The sequence below is a fragment of the Lepisosteus platostomus genome, chromosome 14, assembly GCF_059453375.1.
Source record: "Lepisosteus platostomus isolate fLepPlt1 chromosome 14, fLepPlt1.hap1, whole genome shotgun sequence".
NCBI classification, from domain to species: Eukaryota; Metazoa; Chordata; class Actinopteri; order Semionotiformes; family Lepisosteidae; genus Lepisosteus; species Lepisosteus platostomus.
Window position 1 is genome coordinate 2193013 of NC_142624.1, and position 16025 is coordinate 2209037.

At 59.5% G+C, this 16025-nt stretch overlaps 1 protein-coding gene across 9 annotated transcripts; it reads right to left on the reverse strand.

Moving 5' to 3' along the window:
* Positions 1-467: 467 nt before the first annotated feature.
* cbx6a (chromobox homolog 6a) lies at positions 468-15031 on the reverse strand. Of its 9 annotated transcripts, none has more exons than XM_088606397.1 (8): positions 14614-15031; positions 14073-14116; positions 13678-13743; positions 11709-11775; positions 7107-11235; positions 3966-6225; positions 3763-3859; positions 468-3517 (listed from the first exon to the last, which is right to left on the reverse strand). In XM_088606397.1, exons 1-5 carry the CDS (start codon positions 14881-14883, stop codon positions 9652-9654), a joined length of 2031 nt encoding a protein of 676 aa, XP_088462523.1. In that variant the 5' UTR covers positions 14884-15031; the 3' UTR covers positions 468-3517; positions 3763-3859; positions 3966-6225; positions 7107-9651. The 9 variants fall into 9 exon arrangements, with proteins under 9 accessions (XP_088462523.1, XP_088462521.1, XP_088462522.1 ...); XM_088606395.1 differs by having other exon boundaries at positions 3933-6225; XM_088606396.1 differs by having other exon boundaries at positions 468-3443; positions 3763-3891; positions 3933-6225.
* Between the last annotated feature and the right edge of the window lie 994 nt (positions 15032-16025).

Sequence of the window (16025 nt, forward strand, 5' to 3'; positions counted from 1 at the left end):
GGCGCCTTTTTTACAGTGTAGTGTCCCCGTCACTATACTGGTTACACCCCTACTCTTTTCAAGAAACACCCTGGAAGCACAGAGAGTCAGGACCTCGGTTTTACGTCTCATCAGAAGGACGGCGCCTGTTTACAGTATAGTGTCCCCCATCACTATACTGGGGCATTAGGACCCACACAGACCGCAGGGTGAGCGCCCCCTACTGGCCCCACTCACACCTCTCCCAGCAGCAGCCTCAGTTGATCCCAGGAGTCTCCCCTCCAGGTCCTGGCCAGGCTCACCCTGCTGGGCTCCAGTGGGGCTGCCAGCTGGGAGCTGCAGGGTGGTGGAGCTGCTGGCTCCTCTTTAATGGAGGGGAGTGTAACGTGGTTTCCCTGCACTCCTTCACTAAAAATGGCTAAATGAAGCATAAAATAAATGTGAGACTAAAACCGAACAAGCCCGCAGTGCAATAAGAAAACATCACAGTCTTTGAACATCATTTTATTTAAAAAAACAAACATAAAAGTGACACTTACATGGTCTGTACAATAGGGCTGGACATAACAAAGCATGCTTCTAGCACAGGATAATCGTCATCGTCATCATCATCATCGTCATCATCATCAACAGCATTTACAACATTATCCATTTAGATCCGCACAGACCCTCGGGGGAGCCCGCTGAGACCCTACCGGCCCCCCCCCCCTCGGCAGGCGGGCGCCGAGCAGGACAGGCGCCCCTGCGAGGGGAGGGAGTCCTCTCACTATGGCACAAAAACACGAGAGACACAAAGCGACCCATCTACGTCCAGCCTGTTTTACTGGGTTGACTGGGATGTGTGTGTGTGTGTGTGAGGGGGGGGGGGTCCGACGCCTTTTCTGGTTCCCAGAAGAGGAAGGTGGCCGGAGCCTGGGTGGGGTGGGGTGGGGGTTTGGGCTGGGCTCACAGACCCGCCGAGCTGGGGGGGGGATCAGGAACAGGCTGTCGAAAGGGGGCAGAACAGACGGGCCACGACGACACAGGACCACACGAGCCCTGCGCGACGCCGGACCGCGGGATTCACCACGCGGGGCCTCGAGAGGACGGGGCGCAGGGCTGAGCGACGTCACGATAATACAGGACCGCAAGACGCCATGACGCAGGACCGTGCCGGGCCGCGCCGGGCCTGCCTGACGCAGGACGGCGCGCCACAGTGATACCGGGCCCCTGTGACGCCGCGGCGCAGGACCGCAGCTGTGCGTCCTAGCAGGTGAGATTTCAGGGACGAGCAGCGGCGCACAAGATCTGAGACTTCCAGGTTTCGGAGCCGCAGACCCCGCGCGAGTCCGAGAAGGCGCCGCGACGTCACGAACACCTGCCAGCGAGAGCCTGGACAGGCCGGCCTGGAGCTGCCCAAACCCGGGCCCGCGGTCTGACCGCCGCCCCCGACCGAGTCCTGCTGTTTCTCCTGCTCCCACGACTGAAGAAACAGACCACGAGGGCGCACACGAGACCCCCACACTGTCACGTTAAAGCCATCGCGGTCGCCTCACGTTTTCATGACATCATCTCGTTCCCTAAGTAACAAGAGCAGTCAAAGGAGCTTGGTTCACAGGGTTCAGAGGTCAGGGGTCAGACAGCAAACTGTCAGGGTTCAGAGGTTCGATAGCGAACAATCAGGGTTCATAGGGTTCACAGGGTTCAGGGGTCAGACAGCAAAGCGTGAGTGAAAGACTAGGGCTGGCCCCTCCCCACGTACTCGCAGGGCACCGGGGCTGGGACGAGTCACACGAGGAGTTCGTCCAAAGTGCAGGGCTGGGGTGGGAGGGCTAATGAAATACCAGAGCTCAGGAGAGCGCTGAACCCGGGACCCGCGGCGAGGGGAGTGGCCAGGGCGGGCCATACGTCGCCCCAGGCCTGCGGGTTTCACAGGCCGGAGTGAGCGCGGTCGTCAGGCTGTCCCTGCAGCACCACAGCTGATCAAGAAAATAGCACCTGCGGGGGATCGAAGCACCGTTGGCCACGGGGGACGAGTGCAGTCGCACTTGTGCGCGCCCGTGTTTGAAAAGGCTGCTTAGTCATTTGGTAAGACGGCGGATTTCTCTTCTCGGCACCGAGATGCGTCAACGACCTGCTGCCGACTGGATCCGATCAGGAAGAACGTTACTCACAGAACTGAGTCTGACTGGAGACACTGCTGTCCCTCTCCTCTCACACTGCCCCTGAATTCACACACTGACACACTCCTGACTGGACTGGAGACACTGCTGTCCCTCTCCTCTCACACACCCCTGACTGGACTGGAGACACTGCTGTCCCTCTCCTCTCACACTCCCCTGAATTCACACACTGACACACTCCTGACTGGACTAGAGACACTGCTGTCCCTCTCCTCTCACACTGCCCCTGAATTCACACACTGACACACTCCTGACTGGACTGGAGACACTGCTAGAGACACTGCTGTCCCTCTCCTCTCACACTGCCCCTGAATTCACACACTGACACACCCCTGACTGGACTGGAGACACTGCTGTCCCTCTCCTCTCACACTCCCCTGAATTCACACACTGACACACACCTTCTCAGTGTACTGCGCTTCTGCTGCTTGGAGTCTAAGCCTGTGTTCATTTGCACACTCCCTGTTAAGTGCTTCACCTTTAAAGTGCTTCGCATTAGGGGTCTGAGGTGTACTGCGTACAGACAGGGTCTCCACCACGAACAGGCCTCTCCTGTGGAGACAGAACCATCTGTTGTGCTTTGCACACTGGAACTAACAAGGGTGTTTATAACACTGCCCAGTGGGCTCCAAAGTGCTTCAAGCAGTAAGGGCCTTCTCTCAGAGAGCAGGCTGGGCCCTGCGGTCCAGAGAGACACTGGTCAGGCTGGGCCCAGAGGTCCAGAGATCACAGAGTCACCAGTCAGACTGGGCCCTGCGATCCAGAGATCACAGGATCCAGAGATCCAGTCAGGCTGGTCCAGAGATCACAGAGTCACCAGTCAGGCTGGGCCCAGAGGTCCAGGGATCACAGAGTCACCTGTCAGGCTGGGCCCAGAGGTCCAGAGATCACAGAGTCACCAGTCAGGCTGGGCCCAGAGAACACAGAGTCACCTGTCAGGCTGGGCCCAGAGGTCCAGAGATCACAGAGTCACCTGTCAGGCTGGGCCCAGAGGTCCAGAGATCACAGAGTCACCAGTCAGGCTGGGCCCAGAGAACACAGAGTCACCCGTCAGGCTGGGCCCAGAGAACACAGAGTCACCTGTCAGGCTGGGCCCAGAGATCACAGAGTCACCTGTCAGGCTGGGCCCAGAGGTCCAGAGATCACAGAGTCACCTGTCAGGCTGGGCCCAGAGATCACAGAGTCACCTGTCAGGCTGGGCCCAGAGGTCCAGAGAACACAGAGTCACCTGTCAGGCTGGGCCCAGAGATCACAGAGTCACCTGTCAGGCTGGGCCCAGAGGTCCAGAGATCACAGAGTCACCTGTCAGGCTGGGCCCAGAGATCACAGAGTCACCAGTCAGGCTGGGCCCAGAGGTCCAGAGATCACAGAGTCACCTGTCAGGCTGGGCCCAGAGGTCCAGAGATCACAGAGTCACCTGTCAGGCTGGGCCCAGAGGTCCAGAGATCACAGATTCACCTGTCAGGCTCGGCCCAGAGATCACAGAGTCACCTGTCAGGCTCGGCCCAGAGATCACAGAGTCACCAGTCAGGCTGGGCCCAGAGAACACAGAGTCACCTGTCAGGCTGGGCCAGAGAACACAGAGTCACCTGTCAGGCTGGGCCAGAGAACACAGAGTCACCTGTCAGGCTGGGCCAGAGAACACAGAGTCACCAGTCAGGCTGGGCCCAGAGATCACAGAGTCACCCGTCAGGCTGGGCCAGAGAACACAGAGTCACCTGTCAGGCTGGGCCAGAGAACACAGAGTCACCTGTCAGGCTGGGCCCAGAGGTCCAGAGATCACAGAGTCACCAGTCAGGCTGGGCCCAGAGATCACAGAGTCACCCGTCAGGCTGGGCCCAGAGATCACAGAGTCACCCGTCAGGCTGGGCCCAGAGGTCCAGAGATCACAGAGTCACCTGTCAGGCTGGGCCTACAGTTTGCAAGTTTAAACAGCTGTCTAGAACGTGGGTCTCTACAAGCATAAATATTCCATTCCTTCTACATGAGCTCTGGGATATCACTGTGATTATCATCCACCCATCCATCCATTTTCTGACCACTTCTTCCCACTCGGGGCTGCGAGGGAGCTGGACTCTATCCCAGCAAGCAACAGGCACAAGGCAGGGTACGCCCTGGCCAGGACACCAGTCCATCACAGAACACACACAGACACACACTCACACAACCTGGACAGGACACCAGTCCATCACAGGGCACACAGACACACACTCACACACCCTGGCCAAGACACCAGTCCATCACAGGGCACACAGACACACACCCTGGCCAGGACACCAGTCCATCACAGAACACACACAGACACACTCACACACCCTGGACAGACACACATCAGGGCCAATTTTCCAAGAAGTCACTTAACCCACCAGTATGTCTTTGGACTGTGGGAGGAGTGGGAGGAAACCAGAGCACCCAGAGGGAAATGCACTCGAACACAGGGAGAACATATGAACTCCACAAAGACAGCATTGCAGGTCTGGAATTGAACCCAGGACCCCAGGGCTGTGAGGCAGCAATACGATTCTGGATTTTAAATGCCGTGATAAGCCTTATAAAAGATGGATCTCAGTGTCTGTCTTTCTCTTCCGACATCCCTAATACATCTCTGTTCCTGCTCCAGAGCTGACCTCTTGCTCCTGGTGATACATACATTAAAGATATTCTGCTTTGAATTAGGTTAATAAATAAATATTTGCTTTCATTTTAATTGGAATACACAAAACCGCAGTGATCCCCAGTTATAAAGAAACGGCAGAAGACTGAGACATGTATCATTTTAACATAAATTCATCAATAACTACTCAGTCATAAAATCTACATTTTACACAATTTCCGTTTATAGTTAATTTAAACTCTTACAATTTGCCATCAGGGAAAAGATTATATCTAGGTGCAGGACTGCGGTTTCCGCCTTTATTTAAAGTTATTTTATTTTAAAAAGTATAAAGTAGACGTCCATACGAAAATCATTTATATATATATATACTTTGAAGACTAATCTTTTTTTTTTTTTCAGTTGGCATCCCTAGTCCTCCAGACCCTGTCTCTGTCTGGAGATCTTCTCAGAGGACTATAGTTTACACAAATACATATAAATATATATAGGGGGAAACTGTGAAGGTACTTCAGGGCTTCAGTTGCACGGCCTCTCAATTGTAACATCTAAAGCAGCATGATCATGAATGCAGCCACGTACTCAAGTATTCATGTGGAGCAAGCACTCATCGTTATCAGGCTTGGCCACCAGGGGGCGCCATGCTGCAGATGGCGGCAGGGAAGTGGGCGTCGGCTGGCGCTTATTCCGCCCCGCCCGCCCTCGCCAACCTCATTGGTTGAAACCATTTGATTGACCCCATTCTCCGCCAACCACAAGCCGATCGCGGATTTCAACGTCCGATGAAGCCGCTGCCCCTTGAACGGGCAGGGGAAGATTAAATCGGCCGGAGTCGAGTAGTGGCCGTGTCCCCGCCGCTGGACGGGACACGGAGGGAGAACGCACCTCCGGCATCTCTCCCCCAGGCTTGGCCAGTCCTTGCTCGGGTAGCAAAACAGGGGTGCCAAGCGCGCGCGTCACGACGCTGGGGACACAAGAGGGCCCCCGCCGGAGATCCGCACAGCTCCGACAGCCCCGCCCGCTCCCTCGCGCGGAGAGGGCGGCGCGCAGCCGCGGGGTGGCTCTGGGGCCCAGCCCCCCATGAGGCCTCACCAACTGAACGGGCGAAGTAACTCCACAGTTGCCCTCCGAGGAGGGAGGGAAGGGAGACTCCCAGCATGCAGCGGCTCTCGGAGACGGAGCCCTCCTGTGCCCCCCGGCACCTCGCCGCTAATTAACGCAGGGCGACTCCCAGCCGCCGCCACGCCATGCCAGTCTCCATCCGGGTCCCCCCCCCCCCCCCACCTGCCCCCCGCCTCTGCACACGCGCGGCTGTACAGACAGAAAGAATCCATCGGGCGAGCACCAACCCACGCCGAGAGAGCAGCACGTCTGGCTCCTGTCCTTCCTTCGCTGGAGAGGTCAGGCCTTGGCGGTCCCTCGTCCCGCCGGGCGCGCGGGGCAGACAGACGGGACGTCCCGGGAGGGAGCCTGAAGAAAACCAGAGGAACGCCGCGATCGTCAGCGACAGCGGTACGGGAGTGTTTCTGGGAGATTAATTTGCTGCACTTTATCCACCACCTCCTTCCCTCTCAACAGAAACACACTTCTCTGCCAGGCAGACTAGGTGCTCTGGATTAATAACAGCCTAACGAACCCCAGTCCAGGACTCCCTGGGACAGTGCACCCCAACCCTCGGGCCCGGACCCCCACGGGTTCCACGTCTCCCCCTGCTCTGCGCCCCCACGGTCAGCTGCTGCTGGACAATACTGTCCGCTTGTACAGCGCCGGTCCTTCACTGGGCTCGGGGACACGACCTTCACTGGCGGGCTGAAGGGAGCCGAGCCCCTTGAGCGCCGATTAAGAGGGGACCCTCGTACTCTCGAAACAAATACAAAGTCAGTGCTTCAGAATGAACTCCGAGACACAAATGGAAACTACGTGGAGGTGGAATCGAGAACCTAGGACAGGAGACGTTTCGTGCCACAGAGGGCGGTGGGTGTGTGGGACAAGCTGCCCAGCCACGTTGCCTGGGGCGATACCCTGGCTTCTTCTGTGATACAGCTGGACTGAATCCTCTAATCAGGACGGGAGGCGCTTGTTTACACAAAGAGCGACAGGGGTGTGGAACAAGCTGCCCAGCCCCGCTGTTGAAACCATTAACCAAATGCCTGGAGGGGATCCTGAGATCGGTCAACGACTACGAAGCTGGGCCTCCCAGGTTACTGGGCGACGAGTAGTGGAGCCGGTCAGCAGACCCGGTCGGCCCAGAATGGGGGGGGGGCAGAGCTCAGGCCGGCCCCCCGTGCCGCACAGCCCACCGGCCCGTCCTGCGGAGAAAGCTGGGGTCCAGGAGCAGGAGACTCACTCACCGGACCGGGCCTGCACCAAGGCCCCCGCTCCCTCCTGGGTCTCCCGTCCGCCGGCCCCCCCGTCCCGGGGATGATCGGTCCAGCAGGGGGGGGTGGAGGTGGGGCGGGCAACAGCCCCGGGGCGCCCGGAGGGAAAGTGCGTCCGCAGGGCCCCTCCCAGGAGCCGCCGGCGGGAGACACGCTCAAGTCCTTATCGGGTCGGCGGCGCCGCCGGAGGTCCTGGTGTCATCGTGAATCCCACCCCCCCAAAATGAAACACAGCGAGCAGGACAGCGCGCACGCGCAAGCAAGGCCGGAGCAACAACATCTCTCCCTATATAATTTAAGATATACAGATATAAATTAAAAAAAAGCAAAACAAAAATGGGCTAAAAAAATAAACCGATTGGCTAAAAAGTGGCTATAAAATTGTGAAAGGAAACAGCCAGCCCCCGAGGTCTGGTCGTGCGCCCAGTCCCCTGCTTGTGCCATCCGTGGGCCCGCCGGGAAACGTGGTGGTGTTGGGGTGGGGTGGGGTCCTTCCCTGTGCCCACCCTGCCGATCGCGGTGTGTGTGTGTGTGCCCGCACCGGTCCGCTAACTGGCGTTGCTGGACCAGTAGGGGGCGCTCCTCCCTCTGGATCAGACCTTCCAGTCCAATTCCCCAGCGGAGATGGTGGACAGGGGGGTGCACTGTGCTGCAGGAGGCGCTGTCAAGACCAAGACATCTTGCAGTGCCCCCTATTGTCAGCAGGAAATCCGTCAGAATCGCATTTCCCTCTCTTTACTTATTTATATAGGCAGATAAATAGACAGTGCTCCGGTCATAAAAAATCTCCTCTCCCGACTATAGCAGAAGGGCTCCAATTTCTTTCTCCCCACTGTTCTTCTGCTCCATGGGTAACCAATTTCAAATGTGGGCGATGAGCGGCTACGTCAGGCCCCCTCCGTGTTGTAAAAAGAGGGAAAAGATCTGAGATCAGCCTGGTCTGCTTTCGATCTTATGGATCTGACTTATGTGCAAGGGTGCCATGTGCCCAGGGTGCCCAGGAGCTCCTCTTGTTCAAGTATTACTGAGGCGTCAGGCGGCAGGCACTGTGCGCCTTGCTCTCGGGCTGCCAAGGAGTTTTAAAGACAGGAAAGGGAGGAAATGAGGTCTTTCAGTCTGCAGCCAGGAGGCGTGTCTGACTATGTCTTGATCTCAAAATCAGAATGGCGCAAGAATTTAAACCATTTCGTTTATGGGAAGCTGAAAAAAAATTGCGCGTTTTTCTGGAATTCGTACGTCTGTCTGCCTTGTCAGCTCATCGGCTGGAGGAAGGTTTAACGGTGAATCCGCGTGCCAACTCTAAACTAGCTCTCAGTCCGGAGGAGCCCTGGGGGATGATGGGGTCCCCTGGTCCCCAACACCATGGCCGACAGTCAGGCGAGACTCCAATCAGAGTCCAATCCAAACAGCCGCTCAGCTGAGCCGATAATTCACTCGTCTGCGGTGACAGAGCTCCTGTTTTGCATGAAAAGCGCGACACCTTTAAAAAAGAGCTGGAAAATCTGCTGGACACAGACAAAGGCCGATTTTTCCAGCCCTTTGTGTGACGGGCATCTGTGCTTACTGTGCGTCTTCCTGCGAGAGTGTGCAAGTGTGAGTCTGTGAGTGTGTGTGAGAGCGTGACGCGTGTCTGCTGGGCACTCTGTGCTGTGTGTGTCTTTCTGTGCTGGGTGTCTGATGGGCACGACGTACCTGTGTGTCTTTCTGCAGGAGTGAGTGTGTGTGTGCGAGCGTGTGAGAGTGTGCGAGTGTGAGAGTGCACAACAGTGAGGGTGACAGTGCGTGTCTGAGAGTGCACGAGAGCGAGGGTGAGAGTGCGCGAGTGTGAGAGTGCACAAGAGCGAGGGTGACAGTGTGTGTGTGAGAGTGCATGAGAGAGAGCGAAAGTGTGTGACTGTGAGAGTGCACGAGAGCGAGGGTGAGTGCACGAGAGCGAGGGTGAGTGCACGAGAGTGCGTGTGGAGAGTGCACGAGAGCGAGGGTGAGTGCACGAGAGTGCGTGTGGAGAGTGCACGAGAGCGAGGGTGAGTGCACGAGAGTGCGTGTGGAGAGTGCACGAGAGCGAGGGTGAGTGCACGAGAGTGCGTGTGGAGAGTGCACGAGAGCGAGGGTGAGTGCACGAGAGTGCGTGTGGAGAGTGCACGAGAGCGAGGGTGAGTGCACGAGAGTGCGTGTGGAGAGTGCACGAGAGCGAGGGTGAGTGCACGAGAGTGTGAGCGAAAGTGTGCGTAAGAGTGTGAGTGTGAGAGTGCACGAGAGTGTGAGTGCGAGAGTGCACGAGAGCGAGGGTGAGTGCACGAGAGTGTGAGTGCGAGAGTGCACGAGAGTGTGAGTGCGAGAGTGCACGAGAGCGAGGGTGAGTGCACGAGAGTGTGAGCGAAAGTGTGCGAGTGCGAGAGTGCACGAGAGTGTGTGCGTAAGAGTGCCTGCGCGTCAGGGGACTGGGCTGATCTACTGCACGTCTGGCAAAGCACGGTGGGGCGGGCCGGGGGCGTAGCTGGCGCGTGCCGCTGTGTGCTCACGGTTTGGGCTGGGCGTTCGCGGCGCCGGTAGTGGAGGCGGCCGGCGGGGACGCCTCCGAGGGCGGCGGGGAGGGGGCGGGGCCCGTGGGGGGCTGGGCGGAGCCGGTCTTCTCGAACTCAGGGGGCCGGCAGAACTCCTTGATGGTGACGGTGAGCAGGTTGGTGGTGACGTCGGTGACCACCACGTTGGCGCAGCAGGGGGCCATCTCGGGGCGCCAGTCCGGGTCGCCCTCGGAGACCGTCTCCGGGGCGACCGGGGAGGGGAGGGCCGGGGGGCGGGCCTTGTCCTGGCGGGGCGGCAGGCTCCTCCGGGGGCGGGGCCCGGCCCTGCGGTGCCTGTGCACGGGGTGGGCGCGGCTTTTCCCAGAGTCCTGCGGGACGGAGAGATCCAGGATCCCCTCCTCCAGCTCCTCGTCCTCCTCCTCCTCCTCCTCGTCTTCGTCCTCCTCCTCCTCCTCCTCCTCCTCGTCCTCGGAGGAGAGGGACACGGAGGGGGAGGGGGACGGGGAGGAGGGGATGAAGGAAGAGGGGCCTCGCTGGCCGGGGTCCCTGTGCTGCTGCTGCTGCTGGTGTTTGAGGTCCGGCTCGCTGGGCCGCGTGGGGCCCTGGGGGCTCAGCTTGGGGGGAGAAGGGGACCCCCCCGTCGCCGAGGAGGGGAGGGGGGCCGGGGGCGTGGTCTGGGAGGGGTGGATCTGGGGGGGCGGCGGGGACGGGGGGCCGCAGTCCGAGCCGCTGGAGCTGGAGGGGGAGCTGGAGGGGGAGGGCGGGGGCTGGTAGCGCGGCAGGCCGGGGGACACCCCGACTCCCCCGGCTCCCCCTCCTGAGCCGGGCAGGGGGAGAGAGGGGTTGAGGGTCGGGGGAGGGGGGCTGCCGGCCCCGCTGTTGCAGTTGGCGGCGGCGGCGGCGGCGGCGCTGCCCCCAGGGGGCGGGGCCGCGGGCTGCAGGGCGGGCGGGGGGAAGGGCTTGCCGTACAGCGGGAAGCTGGCGAACTTCAGGGCCGGCGGCTGCAGGCCGCGGTAGGGCAGGCTGCTGTCGCTCAGCTTCTTGCTCTTGCCGATGACCCGGTTGCGGGACGGGACCTTGGGCCGGCCGGCGGCCGGGGGGCCCGGCGGGGGGGGGGGGTGGTGGTGGTGGTGGTGGTGGGGGGGGGCGGCACCGGCGCCGGCGCCTTTGTCGATGACCTTCAGGTTGAGGATGATGCGCCCCCTCTTGGGCTCCCGGGGCTTGACCTTGCGGTTCAGGATGCGGACGGTTTCGGAAAAGGGGGAGACGGGGGGGCGGGGCCCCAGGGGCAGCCCCGAGGACCCCGGCCCGGCGGGGGAGGGGGACAGGGGGTCGGGGCGGGGCAGGGGCCTCCGGGACATGCGATGGCACCGGCGGATGTCCTTCTTCAGCTTGTGGGAGGCCGCCCCCGAGTGGAGCTTCGGGGAGACGCCCGGCGGGGGAGCGTGGTGGGGGTGGGCGGGGGTGGAGGAGGAGGAGGAGGAGGAAGGGTGGGCGGAGTGGGAGGGGGGGGCCTTGGTGGAGGAGAAGTGTCGCAGGTCGGACATCCGCACTGTCTCTGCTGCCTGGGCGCGCGCCTGGGAGAGAGGGGAGAGGAGAGAGGAGAGAGGAGAGAGGGGAGAGGGGAGAGGGGAGAGGGGAGAGGGGAGAGGGGAGAGGGGAGAGGGGAGAGGGGAGAGGGAGGCGGAGAGAGGGGAGAGGGGATAAGAAGGCAGGGAGAGGAGAGAGGGGAGAGGGGAGAGGAGAGGAGGCAGGAGAGAGGAGAGAAGGAGGCAGAGAGAGGAGAGAAGGAGGCAGAGAGAGGAGAGAAGGAGGCAGGAGAGAGGAGAGAAGGAGGCAGGAGAGAGGAGAGAAGGAGGCAGGAGAGAGGAGAGGGAGGCAGGAGAGAGGAGAAAGAGGGGGATTACTCTATGACACAGGCAACAGACATTATAAAAACAAAAGCAAATCTCGTCCATTTCCAGCTAAACTTGAATAACCGAGAATAACTCCAGTGGGTTCAAGCAGAAGGGAGAATGAAGGAGACAGCGGCCCCTCAGCCCGTCCTCACCTTCATCAGGAACGTCTTGGGTTTCGGTCCTCTCTTCTTGGGGCCATACAGCTCCCTCTCCCTCTCCCTGAAACAGCAACACAGACCCACTCACTCGACAGGCTCGGCAGCTGGACACCGGCGCCCCCTGGGGGCTCGGCCGGTAACAGCACCTCCTCGTACCGGCCCTGCAGGCGCCCCCTGCGGGCCGCGCTCTGCCCAGCTCCACTCACGCCAGGCCGAAAACCAGCTGCCACTGGGACTGGGGTCCTCCCTGCCCACCGGGGTGCCATCTGCAGACTCTCCTAGAGATTCTGTGGGTGACCCCAGTGCCCCCCTCCCACCTCCGGGCTGTAGGGGCTCATCCTGGACTGGGACCCTGGCTGTGATCTCTGGGATGTTGGGGTTCATCCTGGACTGGGACCCTGGCTGTGATCTCTGGGCTGTAGGGGCTCATCCTGGACTGGGACCCTGGCTGTGATCTCCAGGCTTAAGACACATTTTCCAGCCATGTCAGAAGACACCTCAGAGCATTTTGGAGGACCCCCAATTTTAAAACCGAAAAGAACAGGGCGGATCAGGGAGACGACTACAGAAAAACACCCCCAGTTTGAATCCCGGCCTCCCAGCTCTGCGTCCAGCCCTGTCTCCAGAACGCCGCACGTGCGCCAGTTTTGGGGTGGACGTTCTGGGGGTGCCGAGTGGAGAGGTCTGCAGAGGTGGGACAGGAGCTCTGGCTGCTGGGACTGGGGGGGTCAGCCTCCCCGAGACGTGGAGAGGAGAGGAGGGCCGCGTGACCGCTGTCAGATACGTCAACAGAAGAAATGGCTCCTCTCGCTTAAGGCCTTCGCTCATCCAGCCCCTTCGGCAGTGAGTCACTAATTAACCTGAGAGTCGTGTCCGGCACACGCCAGGTTACTGGCTCCCACAGCACGGCTGTTCACCTCCCCCGCTACCTTCTGCGTAGAGAAGTGGCAGCTGTGGGACACCCAACATCTGGAGTCTCCACTCCTGGTCCGGGGGAGAGCCCCTACACTGGGGAGACTGGCCACCCCGATGCAGAAAGACCCGGCCGAGCCCGACTGCGACCCAGGCGACTCGGGGAGTCAACTGAACATCTACAAGGAAGCAGGCGCCGCGCAGGGCCTGACACGGACGCTCAGGTCCTGGAAAGGGGGTGTGTGTGGAAGAACCCCAGACGACTCTCCTGGGAGAATCGTCATTTTATCTGGAGGAGCAGGGCACGACCCGCACTGCAGCGCTATGCGCGTCGGCCCAGGACGGGGACGGGTTTTCCTGCGGGCTCGGCGGCGGCTGCCAGACCCGAGCAGGAGAGGCGCGGCACCGGGCTCAGTGTCGCACCGCCCCGCTGGGCTAGGAAAAAACACCGGAGCAAAGAGAGCTTGCTGGCGCCGGCTGAGGAGAGCTGGGGAGATTTCTATTAAATGTCGCCACGCAATTTCGAGACAGCTCCGAAACCCGACTGCCTCCCTGCCGCCTTTGTTGTGGCGGAGAGCCGGCGGGCTGAGAGGAGCGGCCGGGGCCTTAAAAAGTGTTGTCGCTTCAGGAAAACAGAACCACACGAAAAATACGTCCCCCCGCCACACACACACACACTCACGGCTGTCTGGCAAAACAGTGCCGGGAAAAACACAGGGGGTACGAACAGAGTTCAGGGCGTTACAAATAAAGCGTCACAGGTCCGAAACGTCAAAGCTGACAAGTGCAAAGACTTTAAAAAAAAGGGTGGGGGGGATTTTGTAACGGACTGTTCTCTCTCTAAAAAAAAAAAGACGTGCCTTCTCTTTTAACTCGGGAGACAGACACAACGGTCCGCTCTCTGACGCAAAGCGAAACGCGCCGGCTCCGCACGCAGGGGGACAGGAAAGCACCGCTCCACGGCGCCCGTGCGTGTCCACGCTGCGTGTGCGTGCGTGAGTGAGTGAGTGTCTCACGGAAGGCCAGGAGAGAGAAAAAAAAAAACACTCACTTTTGCTCAAACGCCGCTATGAGGCGGCCGTCTAAAATGTTCTCCTCCGGCTCCCAGGTGCTGTACCTGCGTTTGGACAAAACACACGCACACGTTACACGCCGGGACACCCCCCCACACACACACGCGTGTCTCGCCGTGTGTCCCCCCCCCCCCCAGAGAACGTGCTTCCTAGATGTTTAATTTGCGTTTTTCTTCCCCGGGAACCTTTCTGCTCGCCAGCAGCTGCATCATGATTATTTGAAAGTACCTCTTCCTGTTCAACTCGGGCACTGCAGCAACGTCAGTAGACGGAGCCCGTGTCGCCCCGGCGAGAGACCGGGGAGCGGTGTCAGTGTGTGCGGGGGGGGGGGCACGGGAGAAGCCGCTGTCCCGCTTTCTGCGGGCGTACTCACTTTATCGCCCATCCTTTCCACTTCACGAGGTATTCGATGCGACCCTGGCGGAGACAAGAACAGACACACACGGGCAGTGCTGCAGCTCCGCACGCCTGAAACGGGTTTATTTTTTCATGCACCCCCTGACAATTGAGAGACGCACAGGGAAAAAAAAAAGATCCCACGGCCGTCCGGTGAGATCAAATAAGGACATTTCTCACTCTCTGCTCGCACAGCTCTCTCTCACCTCCCTCCCCCCGTCCTTCTCTCTCCCTCTGCCCCCCCCGCGTCTCTCTTGCCCGTTTTCAGGTCAGCATGCATGCCCACACAATCCGGGGGGCCCCCAGTTCCCCCGCGAGCCCCAACTCCCCTCTCCTTGCACCGTGCGCGCACGGTTCGGGGCTGCTGTCCCCTCCCCTCCGTGCACCCACCCCCCTCTCTCTCTCTCAACACACACACACACACGCAGGCAGGCAGGCATGCCCACCCCCGCGCCACCCAGCCGGGCCCGGTTCGGTTCGGTTCGGCCCGGCCCGGCCCGGCGGGGGCAGCGGCTCACCTTCCGGACCCGGCGCTTGATGATGGATTCGGCGGCAAACACGCGCTCCCCGACTGCCGACAGCTCCATCTTCACCACACCGAACAGACCAGAATAAGCAGCCAGCCGCTCCGGCCACGTGACAGCCCCGTCGCCGGGCAACCAGGGGGAGAGGGAGGGAGGGGGGGAGAGAGAGAGAGAGAACGAGCGGAGCTGTGGCGCGGTGCCGGGTGGTTTGACAGCGCCGGGGCTGCGTGATGCATGCCGTCGTGTTTCTCCAGCGCCGCGCATTGTCCGGACCCCGGCTTGCGTGCGTCCCTGTGGTCAGACTGCGAGGCTGCCGGCTGGTTCTGCTTTGTTCAGCACCAGCCTGGCGGAATTCGTGAGTTCGGCCGGTTTTTTTTCCCGAGCCCCTTTCCTAACTTGCGAAAGGACTAGCCTAGAAACTCCAGCGGACACGTCCCACGCACACAGAGTGCAGGCAGGTGAATACTGCCCCTACCTGTCCTATAACAAGAGGGCTCAAGTTCGGAGGGCGGACTTTACGCACCTGTAAAGGAGTGATGTTTCTAGAAAGGCGCTATATAGGTGTACCAATTCTAAAATCATTCTAAATGACTTATATTATAAAATAATTATAATAGTTTATTATTATTGTTGTTGTCACTATTATTAGTAAAGGAACAAGTAATAGGTTTATTCCATGCTGAAAAAAAGAAGAAAGAGAACACAACGTTTCGGCCGTGGAGCCTTCTTCAGGTGTGTGAACCTGAAGAAGGCTCCACGGCCGAAACGTTGTGTTCTCTTTCTTCTTTTTTTCAGCATGGAATAAACCTATTACTTGTTCCTTTGCAGCCTACGCATGCTGACGCAGCTACCCACCTGAACTATTATTAGTATACAGTCGTAAACAGTGGACAGACAGAGCAGTTCCTCAGGCTCCAGGAAGGGGCTGTCAGGCACACCAGAACCTTGATCATCAGGCCTGCTCCCTGCTGGACTCCTGTCTGCCTCAGCACACCCACACTGACACAAGAAGAGCTCAGTGAGCCCTGCGTTGCTGGGTCCACTTCCTGGAGTGCTATCTGTGTGGAGTTTGCATGTTCCCTCTGGGTTTCCCCCCCACTGGCCGTACTTAATCAGACATACTGGCAGATTGAGTGGTCTCTGGGGAGACTGGCCGTGGTGTGAGTGTGTGTGTCTGTTTGGCCTGTGAAGGACTGGCGTCTTGTCCAGGGTGTACCCTGGCCTTGTGCCCGTTGCATGCTGGGATAGGGTCTGTGCCCTGTACTCCTGTATCTGTGTCTGTGACCCTGTACTGGATAAGGCGGTTAGAAAACGGAGCAGGTGGAATTACCCTACCTAGGTACAAACACAGAAAGCCATGCAAACTCCACACAGACGGGCATTAAAAACCAGAACCCACAGACTGC